This window comes from Buteo buteo, chromosome 5, assembly GCF_964188355.1.
Source record: "Buteo buteo chromosome 5, bButBut1.hap1.1, whole genome shotgun sequence".
Taxonomy (NCBI): domain Eukaryota; kingdom Metazoa; phylum Chordata; class Aves; order Accipitriformes; family Accipitridae; genus Buteo; species Buteo buteo.
The window spans coordinates 9173351-9191832 of record NC_134175.1 but is presented as its reverse complement, the minus strand read 5'-3'; the positions used below and the strand labels follow the sequence as shown (position 1 = coordinate 9191832).

General features: G+C 48.9%; 1 protein-coding gene across 2 annotated transcripts in view; it reads right to left on the bottom strand.

Moving 5' to 3' along the window:
• Positions 1 to 15904: 15904 nt before the first annotated feature.
• Positions 15905 to 18482, bottom strand: part of CDC42 (cell division cycle 42) — a 28831-nt gene continuing 26253 nt past the window's right edge. For both annotated transcript variants that reach the window (XM_075027714.1, XM_075027715.1), the window contains exon 6: positions 15905 to 17328. In XM_075027714.1, coding sequence (XP_074883815.1) covers positions 17239 to 17328 — 90 coding nt within the window. In that variant the 3' untranslated portion in view covers positions 15905 to 17238. The remainder of the gene's footprint in view (positions 17329 to 18482) is intronic.

Genomic DNA, 18482 nt, shown 5'->3' with positions numbered 1-18482 from the left:
TAAAAAGCTGCATCACCAAGCATCAGCCCCAAATCCACATCTCCCATGTGTGGCCAGGGACAAACCCTGCCTCCGTAGTGTCCCTTCAAGTACACTCAGACAGGCAGGGTCTTGGTTGCTCATCCTGCCCATACTCCCCTGACCAGCCCCATGACCCAGCAGAGGGGTAACCACATCCCCCCTGCAGAAGTCAGGCTCACACAGCCCATCTAGACAGGGGACTGACATCTCCAAGACTCACAGTGTGCACACAAGCCTTTGGCCCACAGATGCTCAGTCCTCTGCTGCGAGCAGAGGTCTGTCCAGCCCCTGTTGCAATACGTGGCTGGAGATCCACCCCAGCAGAGCGATACCTAGCTCTGGACACGTTCCCACACATGCTGCAAAACCACAGCCGCTGCCCCAAGCAGGCGATGGAGAGGTCCCAGGGTCAAGCTATTAAGCCTCCTATCTGTTTAAACCCTTAAGCTGTCCTGTGATCTTGGCCAGGCATCCCCGTGCTGGAGCCTATGGTGGGGACGGACAGGGGCATGCAGCAAATGATGCCTCATGCAATCGCCCCAAGGAGCCAAGGATTGGGGGCTGCCAGGACTGGGGGGGAGTGGCAGTAGGCGGAGGGCTTGGGGGGCTGCCAGTGGGCTGGGAAGGCCTCGCGGCACAAAGCAGCCCCTTTTCCACCTCTGCCCAGCCCTTGGGCTCCTTTCCACCATGCCTGCGTGCGCCCAGCAGCTTCCAGCCCCTGAATGCATCCACAAAGCCACAGAAGAGGAAAACGCGAGGGGGCCAGGGCAGAAGCTGGTGGATGGATAGGGTGGATGGATGCACATTTTGGCCTCAGTGGGAGAGCCAGCCAGTCATACCTGGCAGGACCAGGCTGTTCTTGGGCACTTACCCCAGGCAGCAGGGTTTGGCCTGCTGCTCAATGTCTGCTCAGTATATTCCACTGCTCCGGTGCATCCAGTGGCTGGGATTTGGCTGCTGCCACGTCCCCAGGGTCTTATCCTCAGCAGGGTGGGCAGGAGGAAAGAAGCCATAAAATGCAAAACATGCCCTGAGATGGGCCATACATATGCTACACGAGTGCCACCTCATTTTGGGAATGTTGTGCAGGCAGGAGAACTCCTAGGACATCTACCCGTGAGCTCTCCACCCTACCCACACAAGGCCTTCAGGGACAAGGGAAGAGCCAGGGCCACAGAGGAACAAACCTCCAAAAGCCACGAATGCACAGTCTGACCCACAAGCTCCAGCCCAACTGGGTCTGACCCAGCACTCTCGGCCACCAGCTGTGCCACCAAGCAGACTTCTAACCCAGCGTTGCCACAGCTGTGCATAGGATGCACAAAGCATATTGCCACCCAGTGATGGCCCTTGAAACCAGGGGCCTGCTGCAACCACTGCCTGAGCTCAGGAAAGCTTGGATAAACCAATGCTTCCATTTTGTCTTGGTTCCCTAGCCACCAGCATCTCCCCAAAACAGAGGAAACCTTCCCAGCCAGCCCTTCTGAGATGCCAATACACCACCATCCAAATCTCAGCCTCTGGTCCTTCAAGCTCTGACAGCACCCAGAATGACCAAAACGATCCTTTTTGTCGCTGCAGTGACATCACAACAGATGTAAGTGCTCGTTCTGCCCATGTCTGTGCCTTCCAACCAGCCTTCAGGAGGGAAGCAGGCAAGGAGCCAGAGCTGGCAAGCTAAGCTAGCAGGTTCAGGGGCTTTTTGGACAGGACAGTGTCAAAAGACTGACAGACCCAGCTGCATACCAGAGCCCTGATTCTCTGAGCTGCTCCCAGAAATGAAAATACAGCGACGCAGACCTTCTAAACCAGCACCCAATCCCGAGACATTCCCATGGGTCATCGGAGTCAGCAGAAGCTCCCCCAGTGTGGTTTGTTTTCATGTTCCCCCCTTACTCATCCTCATTCTCCAAGACTCCAGGTCCCAGTGTTGGTCTTTGGATACAGACGTTACCCATGGAAAGCTGCAAGATTGCTTGGGTACCCAGGAAGCAGCCTTGGTCCCCTCCCAGCTTTCTTGGGGTGCCTTGGGGGTAAGCCACTAAGAGAGAAGGGGGTCTGGCGATGAACACACAGATCCTCCCCTACAACTCCAGCCCTGACAGGACCCACAGGGTGCACTGTGCTCCCTCCAGCCTGACATTTTGCTAACTCCACCCAAGACAGTAATAAAATGCATCTGGCGCAGATGGGGAATAATACAGCTGTAGCTCTCAGGCTTCATTATCTGCACGCAATTAAATCTCCCCCCACCCCCCCACCCCGAAGGCACGGTGCAGGCAAGGAAGGGTCTGGAAACCCAGCTTCGCTCACAATGCCTGTGCAGAGCAAGCCTGGAGCAAGTCCTGGGCTCTGAGGTTGGGCTGTGATTCCTGCCGGGCAAGGCAAGCCAGGCTCACCTGCACCTCCAACAAGCAATAGCTGCCCTGAGCACCGCCACATTAGCAATGCACCTCCACGAGTACATGTGCAAGTCCTTCCCCAGATGGAGAGCTGGGAAAGGGTGATGAACATCACCTCTGGCCACAGCAATGGCACTGCTGGTGACTTGAAGTGATTTCAGAGACTGCTGTCACCTTGGAGCTCCCCAGGGCAGAGATGGACAGTCCCCTTTCCAATCACACCACTCCGAGGCAGTGCCTTGAGGCTCTGCACTTTAGGAAGAGTGCCCAAAACCTGAGCTAACCCCCACAGCACCCTGGCATGGCAGGGACATCCATCACCACATCCCCTGCTCCCCTTTGCAGGCTGACTCCCACCCACATGCAACACAAGCAGCAGGTTGAGTGACCAACACACTCATTGTGCGGTGTGCTAATTTTTAAACACCACAAGAGTAAACTGAACCTTTTGCAGAGCTGGAGCCTACCACATAAACTCAGTTATCTTTAGCAACCAAACCTGCAATCTCCCCAGAGAATGAAATCAGGTCTGTTAGACCAGGACTATTGTTTTCAAACCCAAATTGCCATCAGTCCCAGGAGGGGAGAGGGGACAGAGATCTGAGATGGTTTATTGTCTGGGTGGGTTTGTTAAAAACAGTTTGACAGATTAACCCATGCTGGAGCCAGGCTAGAGCCAAGCCAAAATTAAAGTAGAAGGGAGCAGAGTAAAGGGCAGATGCTTAAAATGAGCAAGGTTGAGGCAGAAGTTAAAATCCAGGTGCTCTTCCTCTGCAGAGGCAAAGCCTACGCCATGCAGTGGGGCAGGGACCCTGCCGCAGGGGTCCGAGGAAGGACCAGGGCAGAAAGTAGATGCCCACAGCACCACACTATGGCTTTCCTGCATTCACAGCCAAGTTTGTCATTGAAGGGCAATGCAAGCATGGCACTATGCATGCCCCACTAGCACTGTAGACACATCACACAGCCCAGACCCTTCCCATTCCTCCCAGGGTTAGGAGTGCATCTGAATACCTACCTCAGTCATAGCAGGCAGCCCCAGGGTGAATCATCCCCCATCATGTCTCCAGACAGGGCTCCGGAGCAGGACAAGCTTCATCAGGGCACCGGGTCAAAGCTCACATTTCCAAAAGCCCCCTCGAGCAACACAGTCTCCTCTTCAAAAGCAATACTGCTTTCTAGGCACAGCAGCTGAGCTCTGGCCAGACACCATGGTCAGATTTTCAAAGATATTTCAAACTCTCAAGATACAGATTAAAGTCTTGGAGGGGTTTTCAGAGGCAGCTCTCTGGGCACCACAATACCTGCATCCATCGAGCTCCTGAATTACTCAGGCATCTTGAAAAAGTCTCCTTTCACAGCCACGTCCCCAGGTTCTCTGGACTGCTGGTAGCAGCTCTTCCACATCATGAGACATGCCAGCCCAGGAGATTCAAGCTTCCTCACTCTCGGGAGGCAAAAGATGCTCCCACTGTTTCCCTGAACCCTCAAAAGAAAAGTCCCACCTCACAAACCTGAGCAGCACCTTCCCTTCACGCAAGAACATGAAAAGGTCCCCAAAGCTGGGGAGAGGCATCAGCCTGCTGGCAGTGTCCTCCCTGGGACAGGTTTGTCCCATCCACCTTGGCAATTTCTTTCACCAAAGTGGCCAAACCACCCCAGGATCACCAGAGCTAAGACACCAGGGGACAGAGAGCAGCACTGAAGGGACATCTACAAAGAGGGATGGGGTGTCTGGGCAGCGCTGCAGCTGGTACAGGCTTCTACGAAGCACAGATCAGGGCACCTGAGAGGGGCTCAGCACTTTCTGCCCACTCTCCTGTCCCCATGCAGAAACCACCCCATGGGGACACAGCTTCAGGGCAAACAGGCACTTCAGATGAGCCTGCTCCACAGCCAGGGAGGTGCAGGGAAACCCAGGCTGCTCAGCACAGCCTATCAGTGGAACAAACTCCTCCACTAAACTCTCTTGTCTCTCTCCTCTTCCTCTTGATCCTCTCTAAACCAGGGCCGGGTTCATCTGGAGGAAGCCAAAAACAACAGAGCCTAGGCTGCTCTCTGCAGTCCAGCAGCAGTCGGAGCCCAGCTGGACACTGCTAATTCAGCCACGCTCTGTTGATGGCGGAGCCCCGGCACAGTTGTAAACAGCTCAGCAGTTTGTACACTCTCCAGTATTGATGTTATACAAAGGAGCTGGAAATGTAAATGATTGCACTAGACCTACAGCCGGTGGCTGCTGGTGCAGACGGCCCCCAGAAAAAAAAAAAAAATAAAAAAATCTCCAGCCCACTCCTTGGCACTGCAAACAGGGCCTGATTCCGGCCAGGAACGGAGGAGCAAAGCTTTTACGTGTTTGCCATCTAGTGGGCTTGGGAAAGGCTGCACAGAGGTGCCGCCCTGCAGCGCAAAGCCTCGCCAGGTTGCAGGACTGGCACAAAATCTCTGCGATTTGGCCAAGACAGGTCTGTTTGGTCACCGTTCAGCCCACTGATGCTTTGCAGTGGTGTCAAGGCAGGGGGGTGGACCAGGACCTTCTAAAGCATCTGGCTGATGAGACCCCAGCTCTGGACATAATATGTCTTGGGAAAAGACAACATCCATCAGGGGCAAAGGGTCTGCACTTACGTGGCAGAAGCCTGAAAATCCACCCCAGGACAGCTAAGGTGGCCACATCTCACAAAAGCAAGGATGCCACCTGCATTACATCTGCTTCGCCTGTTCATAGAAGAGGCTAAATACTATTTTTAGGAATAATATTTTCATTTTTAAAATCAGCGGTTTCAAGGGAAAGGGGCTTAACATTTCCACCGTGCTCCCAGCCAACTTGGCTGCTAGCTCAATTAAAAATCATTTGAACTGTATGGACCCACACAGGCATGCTGCCCCGTAGCCCACTGGAGCGTCTTTAGGATCATAAAGAAAAGGGGACATAAAAAGAAAGAAAAACACATGATACTATGTAACGGCACTAACAAGTAAACTGTTTTAATTTTCACCCGAATAATAATTCCTAAGGAGGAAAAACAAAGTTTATTCAGCTGTAGTTAAGGTTGAGCAAACATAACACTAATCACTTTTGCTTTGCCTCTTGGAAAAGACTCCACAAGAGTGTCACATTTGGGAAAAAAAAAAAAACAAAAAAAAAAAACCACAACAGTACCAACTCTCAGCCCCTGGGAAAGCTCTGAAGAGCTGGTGCAACTTCACCCCCACCGAGAGAGGTGTTTAAAAGTCTCGCTGTGACCTGGAGCAAGCAGCCAGCTCTCCCCACACCTGCTCAGGAGGCTGCAGCAAGGCCAGTCCAGCTTCAGCAGCACGTTTTCACCCTCTGAAAGGCTTCGAACGATACGTGACCCCACAGGAATCAGGTGCACAACTGTTGGCAGATCCTACAGCACGCCGAGAAGTCTCCAAGAAAGCTTGAGCACATAGGAGCTGCTGCCTGGCCCTGTCTCCTGACATTACTTGCCAGCATCTCTCCACGCTGTTCCATAAACAGGTCCCCTCTCTGGGGAAGGGGGGACCTAAGAAGAGGCAGCTCAAAAGGACAGAAGGCAAAATGGGGGCAGGGGGAAGAAGAGAGAAGGAAGCTGTGGAGGGAGGGATAAATGGAAAGAGAGCAATGGCAGAGGATATGAGACAGGTGGAAGGGGTTAGAGGTACAACAGAGAAGAGTAACAATGTCAGAGGATACTGGGAGGACACACAGAGAACCAAGACATGGGAGAAGACTGCCAGTGGGAGAAGGAAAGGGAGAGGGAAATCAGCAGGAGCTCTCCCCCACCTCTCCTCCAGCCTCCCACAGGACAGTTCGTTGCAGCACAGGGCTCACTTGGGATTAACTGGAGCAGTGACACCCCCTTTGGAAACACCAGGCTGGTCCTAAACCGCTCCTTTCAGGTCACCAAAGGTTTGCCAACTAGCCCACAAGGAGCAGGTGATAAGCATACACAGAAAAGGGGGTACCTTGCCCACCCCTGCAACCTCATAACTAACCCAGACATAACATCCCTATGGTTTATCCCCACGGGATCTGCTCACATCAGAGGCCAGACTTGCACCACCTCCCTCAGACTCTGGTGCCTCAAGTTCCTTCCAGCTTCACCCACAGCTCTGGCGACAGTGCCGCAGCCATCCTGCATGTGACAGCAACATGAGCAAGTAGGAAAACCTCCATCCCAGATGCTGGATTTGATCCCAGGGAAAGCCACCGTGAACCGAGGAAGGGGACAGCACCGTGGCTGACAGGACACTGCGGTGAGGTTAGCCGCACAGGCCGTAACAACCCATGTGCTGAGCAGCAGTGAAAAATTCCAGATTATTTCTTGCAGCCGACTCCGTCCCCACACGTTCCCCCACTGCATGTAGGTGACAAATTACCATCTTTGTTATTCGAGCACATACCAAATCAGGGTGATCAGTATTTGTCAAGTAAGGGAAGAAAAATATATTGCGCAAAACATTTCAAGGTTTATTTTAACAGGGTTTTAAATATCAGTCAGTGCCAGGTTCATAAGCACCTCTTGGGACGGTTGGCCCTGGTTTGCTGTAAGAGACTTATTTTTCTTCTTTTTTTTTTTCTCTTTTTCTTTTCATTAATTCAAAGGAAATAAAAAAAAGCCCGCTGCCTGCAGGGGCAGCAATAAGGATGCCTATCCTATCGGAGGACAAACACTGTGCTAAGCAACACCAGCTCTGCTGTATAGCAATGACTTAAGTACAGCTTGTGCTTGCCCTTGCCTCCACATGAGCCCAATACAGGCAGCAAGGGCTAAATCCCTGCCTGTACACAGAAAGCAACACTTCTCAATCCCCAAGCAACAACAGGGCTGGCCTTGCCTCACCCTGCACCAGTGGGCAGAGTTCCCAGGAGATGCCAGTCTGCACCACAAATGCTCTCGATGCCAGGCAGAGCAGAGACCCGCACGAGCATTCGCAGCTGCTGGTCTCCCACAGGCATCAGGTGAACTCACAGCACTCATGGAGCTTGGGCACTGACAGCAGATCCAGTGCAGCAGCCCAGATTTATCTGCCCGAGATAAACACGCAGCTGGTCATCCTCAGAAGAGGTTGGTGAGCTCATTTCTTTGCCCACAAATCCAAAAAACACTGCAAGTGCCCCCCAGTCCTGTAAAAACTGTGCCTACAGCAAGCAATACCTGCCTAGTTTACCCCCAGAGCTCCACTCCCAATACGGAACATGAGTGGCGAAATGCAGTGTCATGGAAAAGGCTTTTTCTTGAGCTTCAGAGCCAGACCTTTGGGTGCTAGAAAGCTGTGATTGCTGCTGCATGCTCTGGTAAGTTAGACTGAATGAAGGCAATGCAATACAGGACAAGCTTCAGAGCTGTCCACAAGCAAATCCTGACAGCAAGCAAAGGGTGCAATGCCACATCAGTTATGCCCGTGACATCTCTGATTTACTCTACAGAAGCCACTGAGTGTCCAGTTCCTGTTCTCCAGTGACACACTGTGCCTGGAGAGCTGAGCAGACCCCATCCTCTGCCAGATCTGACCCAGGGCCAGGACAAATTCACAGTTGAATCAATATTCGTTAGCTCACCCTTTGCTGGCACAGGAGGCTCCAATGCCTAAGCAGGGCTGAACGTCTCCAGGGATCTGCCATAGTCACCTCCTGGGTTGCAAAGTATCCCCTGCTGCCAGTGGCGACCTCAGCAGCCACCTGCACATCCCAACATTGCCACCACTTGGGATGAAGCCAGGGATGTTGCGCTCCAGGGCGGGCCAGCCAACACCTCTTAAAACCAAACTCTGGATAAAAAAAAAAAGAGAGCAGCAACCACGCAACTGTATCGTAGTCCCCCCTCCTGTCCGCCAGCCCTTCTGCCTCCTCCCGCTTCTGCTTTTCAGAAAGCAGAGTGGCTTTTCCTCCACAGCTGCGTTGCTCAGAAACAGCCAGATCTCCCCATCAGCGCAGGAGTGCAACGGAGACCCGTCCCTCGCGTCTCCTTGCAGGAAACGAGCAACAGCCTCTTGGCTGCCAGGATGATGCCTCAGCAGTTTCTAAAAGTGGTGCCCAAGTCAGACACTCCCCAAGAGAAAGAAGCCAGAGCATGTTTACAGGGCAAGCTTTTCACATGCTGTTAGCTTCTACATATATTCAAGCATCCCCTCTACACCCAGCACAGCCCCACACCTCCAATGCACACATACAGCCCACCCAGGGCATGAAGGAAAGAGCTGACTGTGCTGGCAGGCCACAGATGAGAAGGCTGAAATGCTCCTCGAGGGCCAAAGCAGTCACTTACCTTGCTTGGATGATATCAGTTCTCAACTCGTGCATGAAGGTGCTCATCGCGAGCTTCCAACCATCATCTGACATTTCTGGTTTTGCCTGCGTTACCCCTGCTCTGTGCTCATGGTTGCATCTAAACGAATTGCTTCTCGCCCTACACTGACCCTTGGATGTAAGCACAGCCCAGAATTGGGACAGGCAGGTTAAAGACAGCAAACAACTCAGAAACCACCAAGAAGTAGGGGACCACCCTGCTGAGAGCTCTGGGAAGCACGCTGCACTGTGCTGGCATCTCAAGTTCCCCTCGGGTACCAAATTGTGAAAGATGGGAGGAAGGAGACCAGGGAAACAAATGACCCAAACCAGGACCAGCTGCAGAGCAGGAGTACAGGACTTGTTAAAGGCTCCTACTTGATGGGAAGGGGAAGAGAAACGCCTTCAAACCAGCAGAGCATCATGGAGCAGGCAAGATAGCTACTTGTTTCACTGCTGCCACATCTCTCAGGAAGGGAACCTCCCCACACATCTGATGCTCCCAAAATATTCAGGAAGGGTCAAGAGCTGTGAGCTTCTCCTGGGTAAGCTGTGACCATGTCACTGGGAACACAGGGAGGTCACATCGATGTGAGGGATAGCACTCTAGATCCCATGTTAAAAATTCAAGGAAGATGCATACAGCACTCTCCTTACTACCCATCCATCTTTCCAGGGCTGTGTGTTGGATAAAGTAACCATTCCCCTCTGTGTCAATGTGAAAAATCCTCTCCCCTCCCCACACAATCACAGGTATGCTTTGGCGAGCATCACCACCCCAAAATAAGAGATGCTGATGTCCTCACACATGTTGAGCATTGGCAGGTCGTCAGTGTCCAAGACTTGTGCAGAAACCACTTTTATTCAGGAAAGAGAGGAGCTGGACTTTTCAGCAGCAACATTTGCTGAGATGTCAGCACAGTACCTGCAGATGTCCTAGGTTTTTATACAGCTCACCCACTGTAACTGCTACCAGGGAAATATCAGCCCATCAGCCAACAGGCAGATATATCTGGGGTCACCCCAGCAGGAATAAGCCACACAAACCTGCAGAGTGTTCATCCAACTCCGACTAGCATCTCCAGCAACTGTACAAAGGGGACCAGTACACTCCTTGTAGTGTGGGGTTTAGGCTTTTTGCTTGCACACCTACAACTACATCTTTCACACAGGCACTTCTCTAGCTTGAGAGGTGCAGTAAGCAGAGGCACAGGAGGAGTGAGCAGATGCACACACACTCCCTGTATGTGCAAGCAGCAACCCTAGGCTGCACTACGCAACCCTCAGCAGGGTCCCGATTTCTTCAAAACCAAGGAAAAGATAGAAATTCAAAACTAACAGAAGTATTTTCACACATGCATAAAGTCTAAAAGTCAGGGACTTAGTAAGTAAATTACCTAGCTCAATTTTATGTTTATGTAGTTTATCCCAGCACAAATACTGATGGCAAGGGATTAAAGGTCATTGTAAACCTGTGCTTCAGAGCTCAAGCCCACTTCTTATCAAAGAGCCCATGAAGAAGCTGCTATAAGGCCTTCAGCCTGCATTTTCCTGCTCCAGTTCCACCACCTCACCCTGAAACATCCAGTCACCTCCCATGCAGATACCATGCTGTGTGACCCTTACAGGTGGTTTGTTTAGTCCCTCATCAGGCTTTACTAGCAGCACACATGACCCAGGCACCACTGCAGGCTATCCAGGAGGCCTGCTGGATTTGAGCCCACCCTGTCCCACCCTGCTGCCGGCTCCTGCTCCGAGAGTTGCTCAGCTCCGGAAGGTCCCTGGGTGTGGTGCGGAGAGCACTCAGTCCAATTTGCTGCAGAGGCTCTTACGAGTGGCTGACGTCAATGACACAGGCTGATTTTTCAGCTCAGTCCTTCTGTCCAAAACCACCAGAGGGCAGCTTGAAACATAACCATTTACAAGCTTGGCCACGTTAAATATTTCATTTCTGAGCACTGAAACCTGCTTGCCCAACTACTGCCCAACAGTAACTTAAAAGACACCCCCCACCACATATTCCCTACCCTTTAGAGGGGCTTCAGGCGTGATGAGATGACTGTTAACATCTCAGGGAAGCCCTCTTCTCTGCTGCAAAGCAGTCCCAGTGGCCTGCCAGCACACATGGCAGAGGGTCTGTGTCAATCTGGTCCTTAGCAGTATGCTCTCAAGGCTTATCTTGACAATTCAGGCCCAAAGCCTCCATGGGGCAAGAAAAACACTTTACCAATTTCCAGGGTCCACTAGATTAGGGTGTGATCAGACAAATACACCACCTTTATTACTCTCAACCTCCAATAAAGCTGAGAAGCAGGCAGAGGGCAGCAGCATGAGGCTAGATCTAAAAAAAGTACATAGTCTATACCCAAGAGAGTCCTCAAAACCAGACAGGAGCCCTGCTACAGCATCAGGAGTTTCATTCCTCTGCCCCTCATCCAGGTCTCTTCTGTCCAGGTTAAATGAAATTTCTTTTTTATCCAGGCTTTTTATCCTGGTCCAAGCCCATGATAAATTATATTTTTTATTTCACCTCACTGTAGCGAGCAGGAGTTGGTCAGCTGATACCAGGTGACAAGGGAAGAGGGAGGAGGTCCTGGACTTGCCAGTGTGTTTATGATGGGGCAGCAGGATCTCTAGTTAAGATAACCTCACCATTGAGCTCAAGCCTGTGCCCTGCTACCAGTTTCTTACACAATCCTGGACAAGTCATTTAGGGCAGGAGTTCACAGGAAAGCTCCAGCCAACCAACGACTCCCTGCTCATGGTTTCTTTTTTCCCAGGCTGGGTTTCAGGGGCTGATTCAGCTTATGAAAGGGACAGATCACCACTGGGACTAAGGTAACAAAACCAGCAGAAATGCACTGCCAGAAGCAGGGGCCTGCTCCTTTTGCCAGCTAGAACTAATTTATTCTTAGTTTAATCCCTTTAGGGTTATTCTTTACATTTTTTTGAAGCAGTACTTTCCTCTTTCATGCTTGATCTTCTCTACTTGTTTTATTGCTTGCTAGCAGAAAGGTCTCTGGGCACCCAAAGAGTGACTTGCAGTCCTCAGACAGGAGACCAGGGGTTGAAGAGGAGCAACAGTGAGGAATGTTTTTCAGAGGAAGTAAACAAGAGTATGGGCAGCAAGGGAAAGCAAAGCAGTGCACCTCCCCAGCACAGGACCCCAGAAGCACCCCACATAAAATAGCTGCACAGTGAGAGAGAGGCTGGTTCATGTAAGTTAAGGCAACAGGAAGGCTGGGTCAGGGGCAGTGCTGACACAACAGCTCTCACAAATCCCACTCAAAGTCTGTTTTTAAAAGGAGGCAGCTGCTACCAGCTGCAAAATGAGACCTAGATGGTGGCCAAGTAACAGAGGACACTGCTGCCTCTTGGGAACACGCCAACATCATCAGTCTGTTTTTAGCTGTGTCTACAGCAGCAAACAGCAGAGACGGCAGGAGCAGATCTGCCAAGTGAAACCATACCCAACAGCAACACTGAGCACTTTTCAGGGCGCCCTTCAAACTAACTCTAGCTGGGTCCCAAAGACCCAAACTCCATTCGCTGCTGGAGGACAATATCAGTTTAAATTTTACCTAGTATAAATCCAATCAGCACACTCCAAAAAACACTCTGGGATGTGAAATAGAGCATGTCAAGTACGGACAACTTGGAGATTCACTCATCCATCTGACCTAACACACTAAAGTAGCTGCACCTTGTCCAATCTCCCTTCTGGGAGCCCCTTAAGAAAGAAAGAGCAGGCAGACATAACCCAAGCACAGAAGGTAAACAACAAAGAGGACCATCCCCAGGTCAGATGAGATAGCACACTGCTTGGAAAGCCTTTCAAGCAACAGGCAGCATTTGACCACCGTTTGGGCAATGCCATGAAACAAACTGCTAAGGAGCCTGGGTGACTCAGTGGTGCTGGTAAAGATGCAGTTGCTCCAAAAAGCTCTTCTCTCAGAGGTCTTATCAAGTGTGCTCATCTTTCCTTACATACCCTACCCTCGTTTTAATAAGGGCCACACCTAGGTAAGTATAATGCACAGCGCTGACGGCAAGAACTAGCACATTACTGGGAAGGAGATGGAGGAGTAAAGAATATGGCTGAGCAAATGAACTCCCTCCTGGGAAAGCTGCAGAGCTCAGCCTGCCTCACTGATCTCCCAAACGCTTAAGGAAAGACGACCCTAGCTGCATCTGTTGCTCAGCAGCACCATTTCTTCCAAGGCATAACATAGTTTCCTGTCGCCCCACAGGGAAACAGGCAAGGGAGAGCAAGAAAAAGCCCACGTCTCCAAGGTGTTCCTGATGGCACAGCACAGGAAACATTGGAGACAAAAAACAGTCACCAGTTTAACACAATCTTAGCACCAGGCTGAGTTACAGCAGCCATATAGAGACTATGTCTACACCAGGAGCTACAGAAACAGCAGGGTTAGTTACATCAGCATATGTAGTGTGGGAAATTTCTACACATTACTAAATCAGCAAGGGACAGACTGAGCGTAAGGGTGTGCTTAGTTATCTCCTGCTCAGGAAAGCAACTGCTGCCCTGGAACACTCTTCCCACCAGTAATCAACCCTGGAATCCAACCTCTTGCTTTGGATTTCTGATGCAAGCATGTCTCTTAGGATAGAGACAGGACTTTTCTCTGAATTAAGTACTTGCCTATTTAGCTGATAGTCTTCAATTTCCGTATTTCAACTCTGTTGACAATAGCCCAGTGGGAAAACAAACTGATTCATGCTATTTGTCACCACAGCATACATGTGTTTACCCAATACAGCTGAACTGGTCAGACCATGTGCATGCTCCTACCTCCTCCCTAACCCTCTATGCCAGATCTGCTCTCCTACCTCCTCCCTTGCGGTCATTTTGGCATCAGCTCGACCACAAAAAACAGGCAGTAGAGTCTACTAGTTCAGCAGGAAAGTATCCTGCAAGATGTTACGTTTCCATGCAATTAGTGGATGTAATCATCTCCCTGTACAGCTGAATGGAGCTAACGTGTGTGGAGCATGCAGCCAAGGCAGGGAAAGGGGATCATCATTGCTTCATAGACAACAAGCAGCTGCTAAAGATACAGAGCCACTTGTTCAGAGTAGCCAAAAGAAGCAAGAGCTCCGCTCACTACCTGCTTTTAAGCAAAACTGGTTTAGTATTCGGAACTGGAGGTTCACATGAGAGCCAACCAAAACTCAGAACTCACTAACCAAACCAAAAGATTTCACTAAGAAACTGATGTGCATCCCAGCCATTAAAATAAGAAGCTGCTCTTCAGTGTCCATGCAGCCTTCAGTCCTTGGAGCAATTTTAACATGATTCTCAGATGCTTTCCCATCAGAGATTTTGGGCCCTTTACAAGAGACACCATTAACACATGTAGCAGTTGGTTCAGCAGCCAGCCCAGATCTCCTGTACTACTTGTCCTAGTGAGCTACTATGGGTACTTCAAGAATCCTCAGAGGTGAGAAGGAAGACAGCCCTGAGCCACGGGTGCATCTTCAGATAGGCAAGTCCCCTATTGTAAAAGCAGTAACATGAGGCAATCCCAGCCCATACCACATATTTGCCAGACTAGCATTAAGGGAATTGCCAAGTATTCCCACCTGCCTCCAAGACCTTTGCTTTCAAATGTGCTAGCCAAAAATGGCAGTCCCAGAAGGGGAAGAAAGTGGTGTTTTCTCACTGGTTTTGCCCCTGTTTTGCATGCCTTCACACAGGGAGACAGTCACCAAGGAGCTCTTTTGAGAAGCTCATATAACCTGGTAACACAGAACACATCTCACACACCCAGCTTGAGAGAGACCTCACTACTGAGCTGCAGAGAAAAAAAAGGCATGGTATGAAAAAGCCCATGAGCTAAGCTGTTCAAGCTTGTTTAATCACATCCAGCATCTCATCCTCTCTCTGGACAAGGACAGCTATGTACTAGCAGAGTCATGGAGCTATCCAACTTCTGCAAAGCTAATGCAACACAGAGAGGAAGAAAGCAGCACTGCTCTTTGAAAAGGATGTTTTTCCATCATCCAGCACCTCCAGGATTCCCTCCAGGGCCAAGTTTAACCTCATGGCACCAATGTAACAACACAGAATTTACTGCTTAGCCAAATGGACCTGCATGAAAGGACTGGTACAGGTCACTGCCATAAAAATGTATGCAGAAGGACCAGAGAGCTATAGGCAACCCCCACGTAAGGATACATTCAAGACAGAAAAAGCTTGACAGGGTAACCCTGCTACCACTTAAAGCAGAAGTCTTAAAGGGTGATCCCTCCACTTCAGAGGCAGTTTCCTGCCTGATTTCATGCAGGCAATCCCTTGGTCACCAGTCTTGCTGCTGGCTTTAGACACGTGAATTAGGTTTAGCTATTAGTAGGTGCAGAAGCACATTTCAGTCTGCTGTAAGCACACAGAGCAGCCACCAACGTTCAACTGTCACCAAACATTACAAGTACCAGGAGTACTTTCAACTGCAACCTACAGACCTACAGCCAAGCCTCCCCGCAGAAGAGAGCAATTAAAAACTGAACTGCAAAGTTGAACAGCAGCACTAATCACTATGAAAAGTGAAAAGCACACATTTTACCCTGAGCTTTTGGATTACAGCACCCACAAGTCAGAGTCTTAAAATAAAAATGACCTTTAATGAGGCTCTTTGGAATGTGTTTTAATAATTAATACAAGTTACACATCAACAGTGTAAGACTCCACTATTTCTTTGGAGAATTAACAAAAAGTGTAATAAATTCTGTGAGCTTTTGGGTGAGAAACAGGTGTGATATCATTTGTCCCTTTACGGTTTTTGCTATCTGCTCATGAATAAGGAACAACAGGAAACTTCCACAAAGACTGGATTCTTGACAGAAGGGGTGCAAGAGCCCAGTAATCCCCAAAAGCCAACTTTTAATATTTGGGAACACGCACAACAACAAGTATTCCTTTCATTAAGAACCACTATGCCCTCTCTTCAGAGTTGGGTATGACAGCAAGGACACTGCATCAAAGATTAGAGCAATCTTGACAGAACCGAGGCCAGCAGCAGAGATGAGGGAAGACATGAACTGACAGGATTAAGCAGTAAGACCCAAACTAACTTGCAAGGAGGAGAGTGGGACTCGCAAGGGCTAAAAGTCATATGTACAAGTCCTTCACACTCAAGAGAAAGGCAAGGGAAATAACTACCCTCAGGCAGGCTTGTGAAGATACTTTGTTTAATACATCTGAAAAGAATGCATATACAAAGAACTTAGACATGAAAAAGCATTGCTTCAACACTAATGAGTCTACAAGAAATTGGAATTTTGGATGATGGAGAAGATTCCCTAATCTTAAAAAACTTTGAATTTGCAAGCCAAAATATATTTTTGGTAAAATCCCTACAACACTGCAGTCAGTCTACGTAAAGACCCTGCACACAATCCTCAGCGGGCTGGAGCCCATCTTACAGGTTGAAGGTTACGTACAAGCGAAATGCAGAAAAAGGGGATTCCCTTAACTGGTCCCTATATGGTGCCACACTAAACACTAGAAAACCCCTCCCTGCAGTTCCTTCCTACTGACACAGGTTTATCTTTCCACCCCTCCCTGAAGGATGCCAAGCCATCCAGGAAGAGATGCACCACCAGGGCCAGCTCCAAAACTTGTCTTAACATACACCAGGTCCTTTCAGAATGTCCAAACAGCAGTGTACATGCTGGTCATTGCAAGCATTTTGCTAATAGTTAAGGATTGGCAGAAGATGGATTTGTTAAAAGCCAACTGAATCAGTTGGGCATGCTTAAAAAGGTGCAGTTATTTCTTCATCACGTGACAAAAGCTTATGATGTCAAAGATTAAGGAAGAGACTGGCAAGCTAGTTTCAAGTCTGATGGTGCATCGAGAAAAGGATTCTCCTATTCCTAAGGCTTCATAACTTAGAGGATGGGGTAGAAATTTATGACCTGCACAGTGGAAAGCCAGGGGAAGAGATACAAGGCAACTTCAGAGGAGATGCAGATACTTTTTCTACACTCCTCCTTAGAGGAGCACCAGCTTGGGACATTTTACTTTCCTGTATTTATCTTGAGTACTAAAGTCTGCTCACACCCAGGCTGCTGGCTGGCTGCAGAACAGCCCCAGAAGTTCTTGAAACCAGAACCAAGTCTTACCAGACTGGCATAAAGGGACAAGGCTTCAGTAAAACAGCCTAGAATTAGTCTGTTACAGAAAAAGTCATCACAAGCATGCCTGGATTTTAAACAAAAAAAAATTAGAAACAGTAAACAAAATAAAAAACTAGTACTGATCAGTGTTTTCTGATAATACATAATTACTCAAAATTAACTAGTTTAACTGAATTGAGGGGGCACTGGGGAATAAACACTAACATTCTCATCTCACACAGGGATCGTGTGGGGGAGATGGGAGTGCAGGGCATTTGTCATTATTGCAAAAACAAATTTTAAAATTTGTATCTTTAGTTTGATTTAAACATTGCTTTTAGTATGACATCGAACACCAGCTTTGCAGAAGGGGCTGTGGAGGGACGTTCATAGCAGCACACACCTGCGAGTCTTCTTCGGCTCCGGAGGCTCCAGGGCAGCCAATATCGCTTCGTCAAATACATTCTTTAGGCCTTTCTGAAAAGGGGCAAAGAGAGAAAGGGGCAGTCTCATTTTTGAGTTTTTACACAAACAAAACCACAGAAAGCCAAGTGGCAGACAAACCCCTCTAATGACAAATCAAGGTTTGCCATCGACAACTCCCAGAGTCTCCTTTGCTCAGCTAGGCTCTGTCCAAGCTGCGCTGCTGTGGTTAGCAGTTCCCTAGCACAGCATCTGATTTTCTGAACAGGAACACAAATCCTTTGAGACCAGACCGGTATACTTCACAAGAAGCAAAACACACATAACCAAGTCATTTCCTTAAGGCAATTTTTATGATTAGTTGGCTATTAACACGTTTCACATGCTAATGACAAAGCAGAAAGTGCTGCATTCAAATGGAAGAGCTTGATCTGGAGCACACCGGGTACAGCAGTGCAGACACCCGTGTGTCAGGGGAGAGAAGACACAAGGCAAGCATGCAACGATATATCAGTCCGGTACACGCTCTGGTCAGGCTTCTGGCCCCAAACACCCGATGGTTAGAAGCAGCCAGGTAGAGCCCAGAAGCTGTGCATGGTATCAGAGAAGTCAAGATGGGAGGAGTATGAAGCAGATACTGTACATTGCGTTAAGTGTTAAACTGAAGCCAGGAAGTGCAAATCGGAATAAAGCTTCATCAGTCATTTATACAAACAACTGCAATTTTTAATTTCAAAATTTAAAGACAAGCTACAATTGATGTTTTCTCCTTAAAACAATAAAAATCAGAAGCATAATAGTAAGAAGCAGCTTTACATGTTACAGTAACAGGCTTTAAGGATCTATTATTGAAATGAAGAAGAGGTCTACCATGTTAGTGAAAGCAAGAATTTTAACAGTTCATAAAGCAGTAGCAAGTACATTGATATTTCCTTCCCCCCAAGGACTGACAAATACTCCACTACAGCACAGACAGCCAAAGCAATAGCAACAGAAAAACATCTCACTGCACAAAGGAGAACCAGAAAACCCTTCACATTACAGCGTAACTTGCAGATCACTGTTTCATGTACTTTTGTCATGCAAATACAGTTAACAAGAGTCACAAGTAGAAATTGAAAAAAACACGCATCCTTTCTTCCAGTTGGATTCAGGAAGATCAAACATCATGTCTTATTCTTTTGATCTTTCTTTAAATAATGATGTAA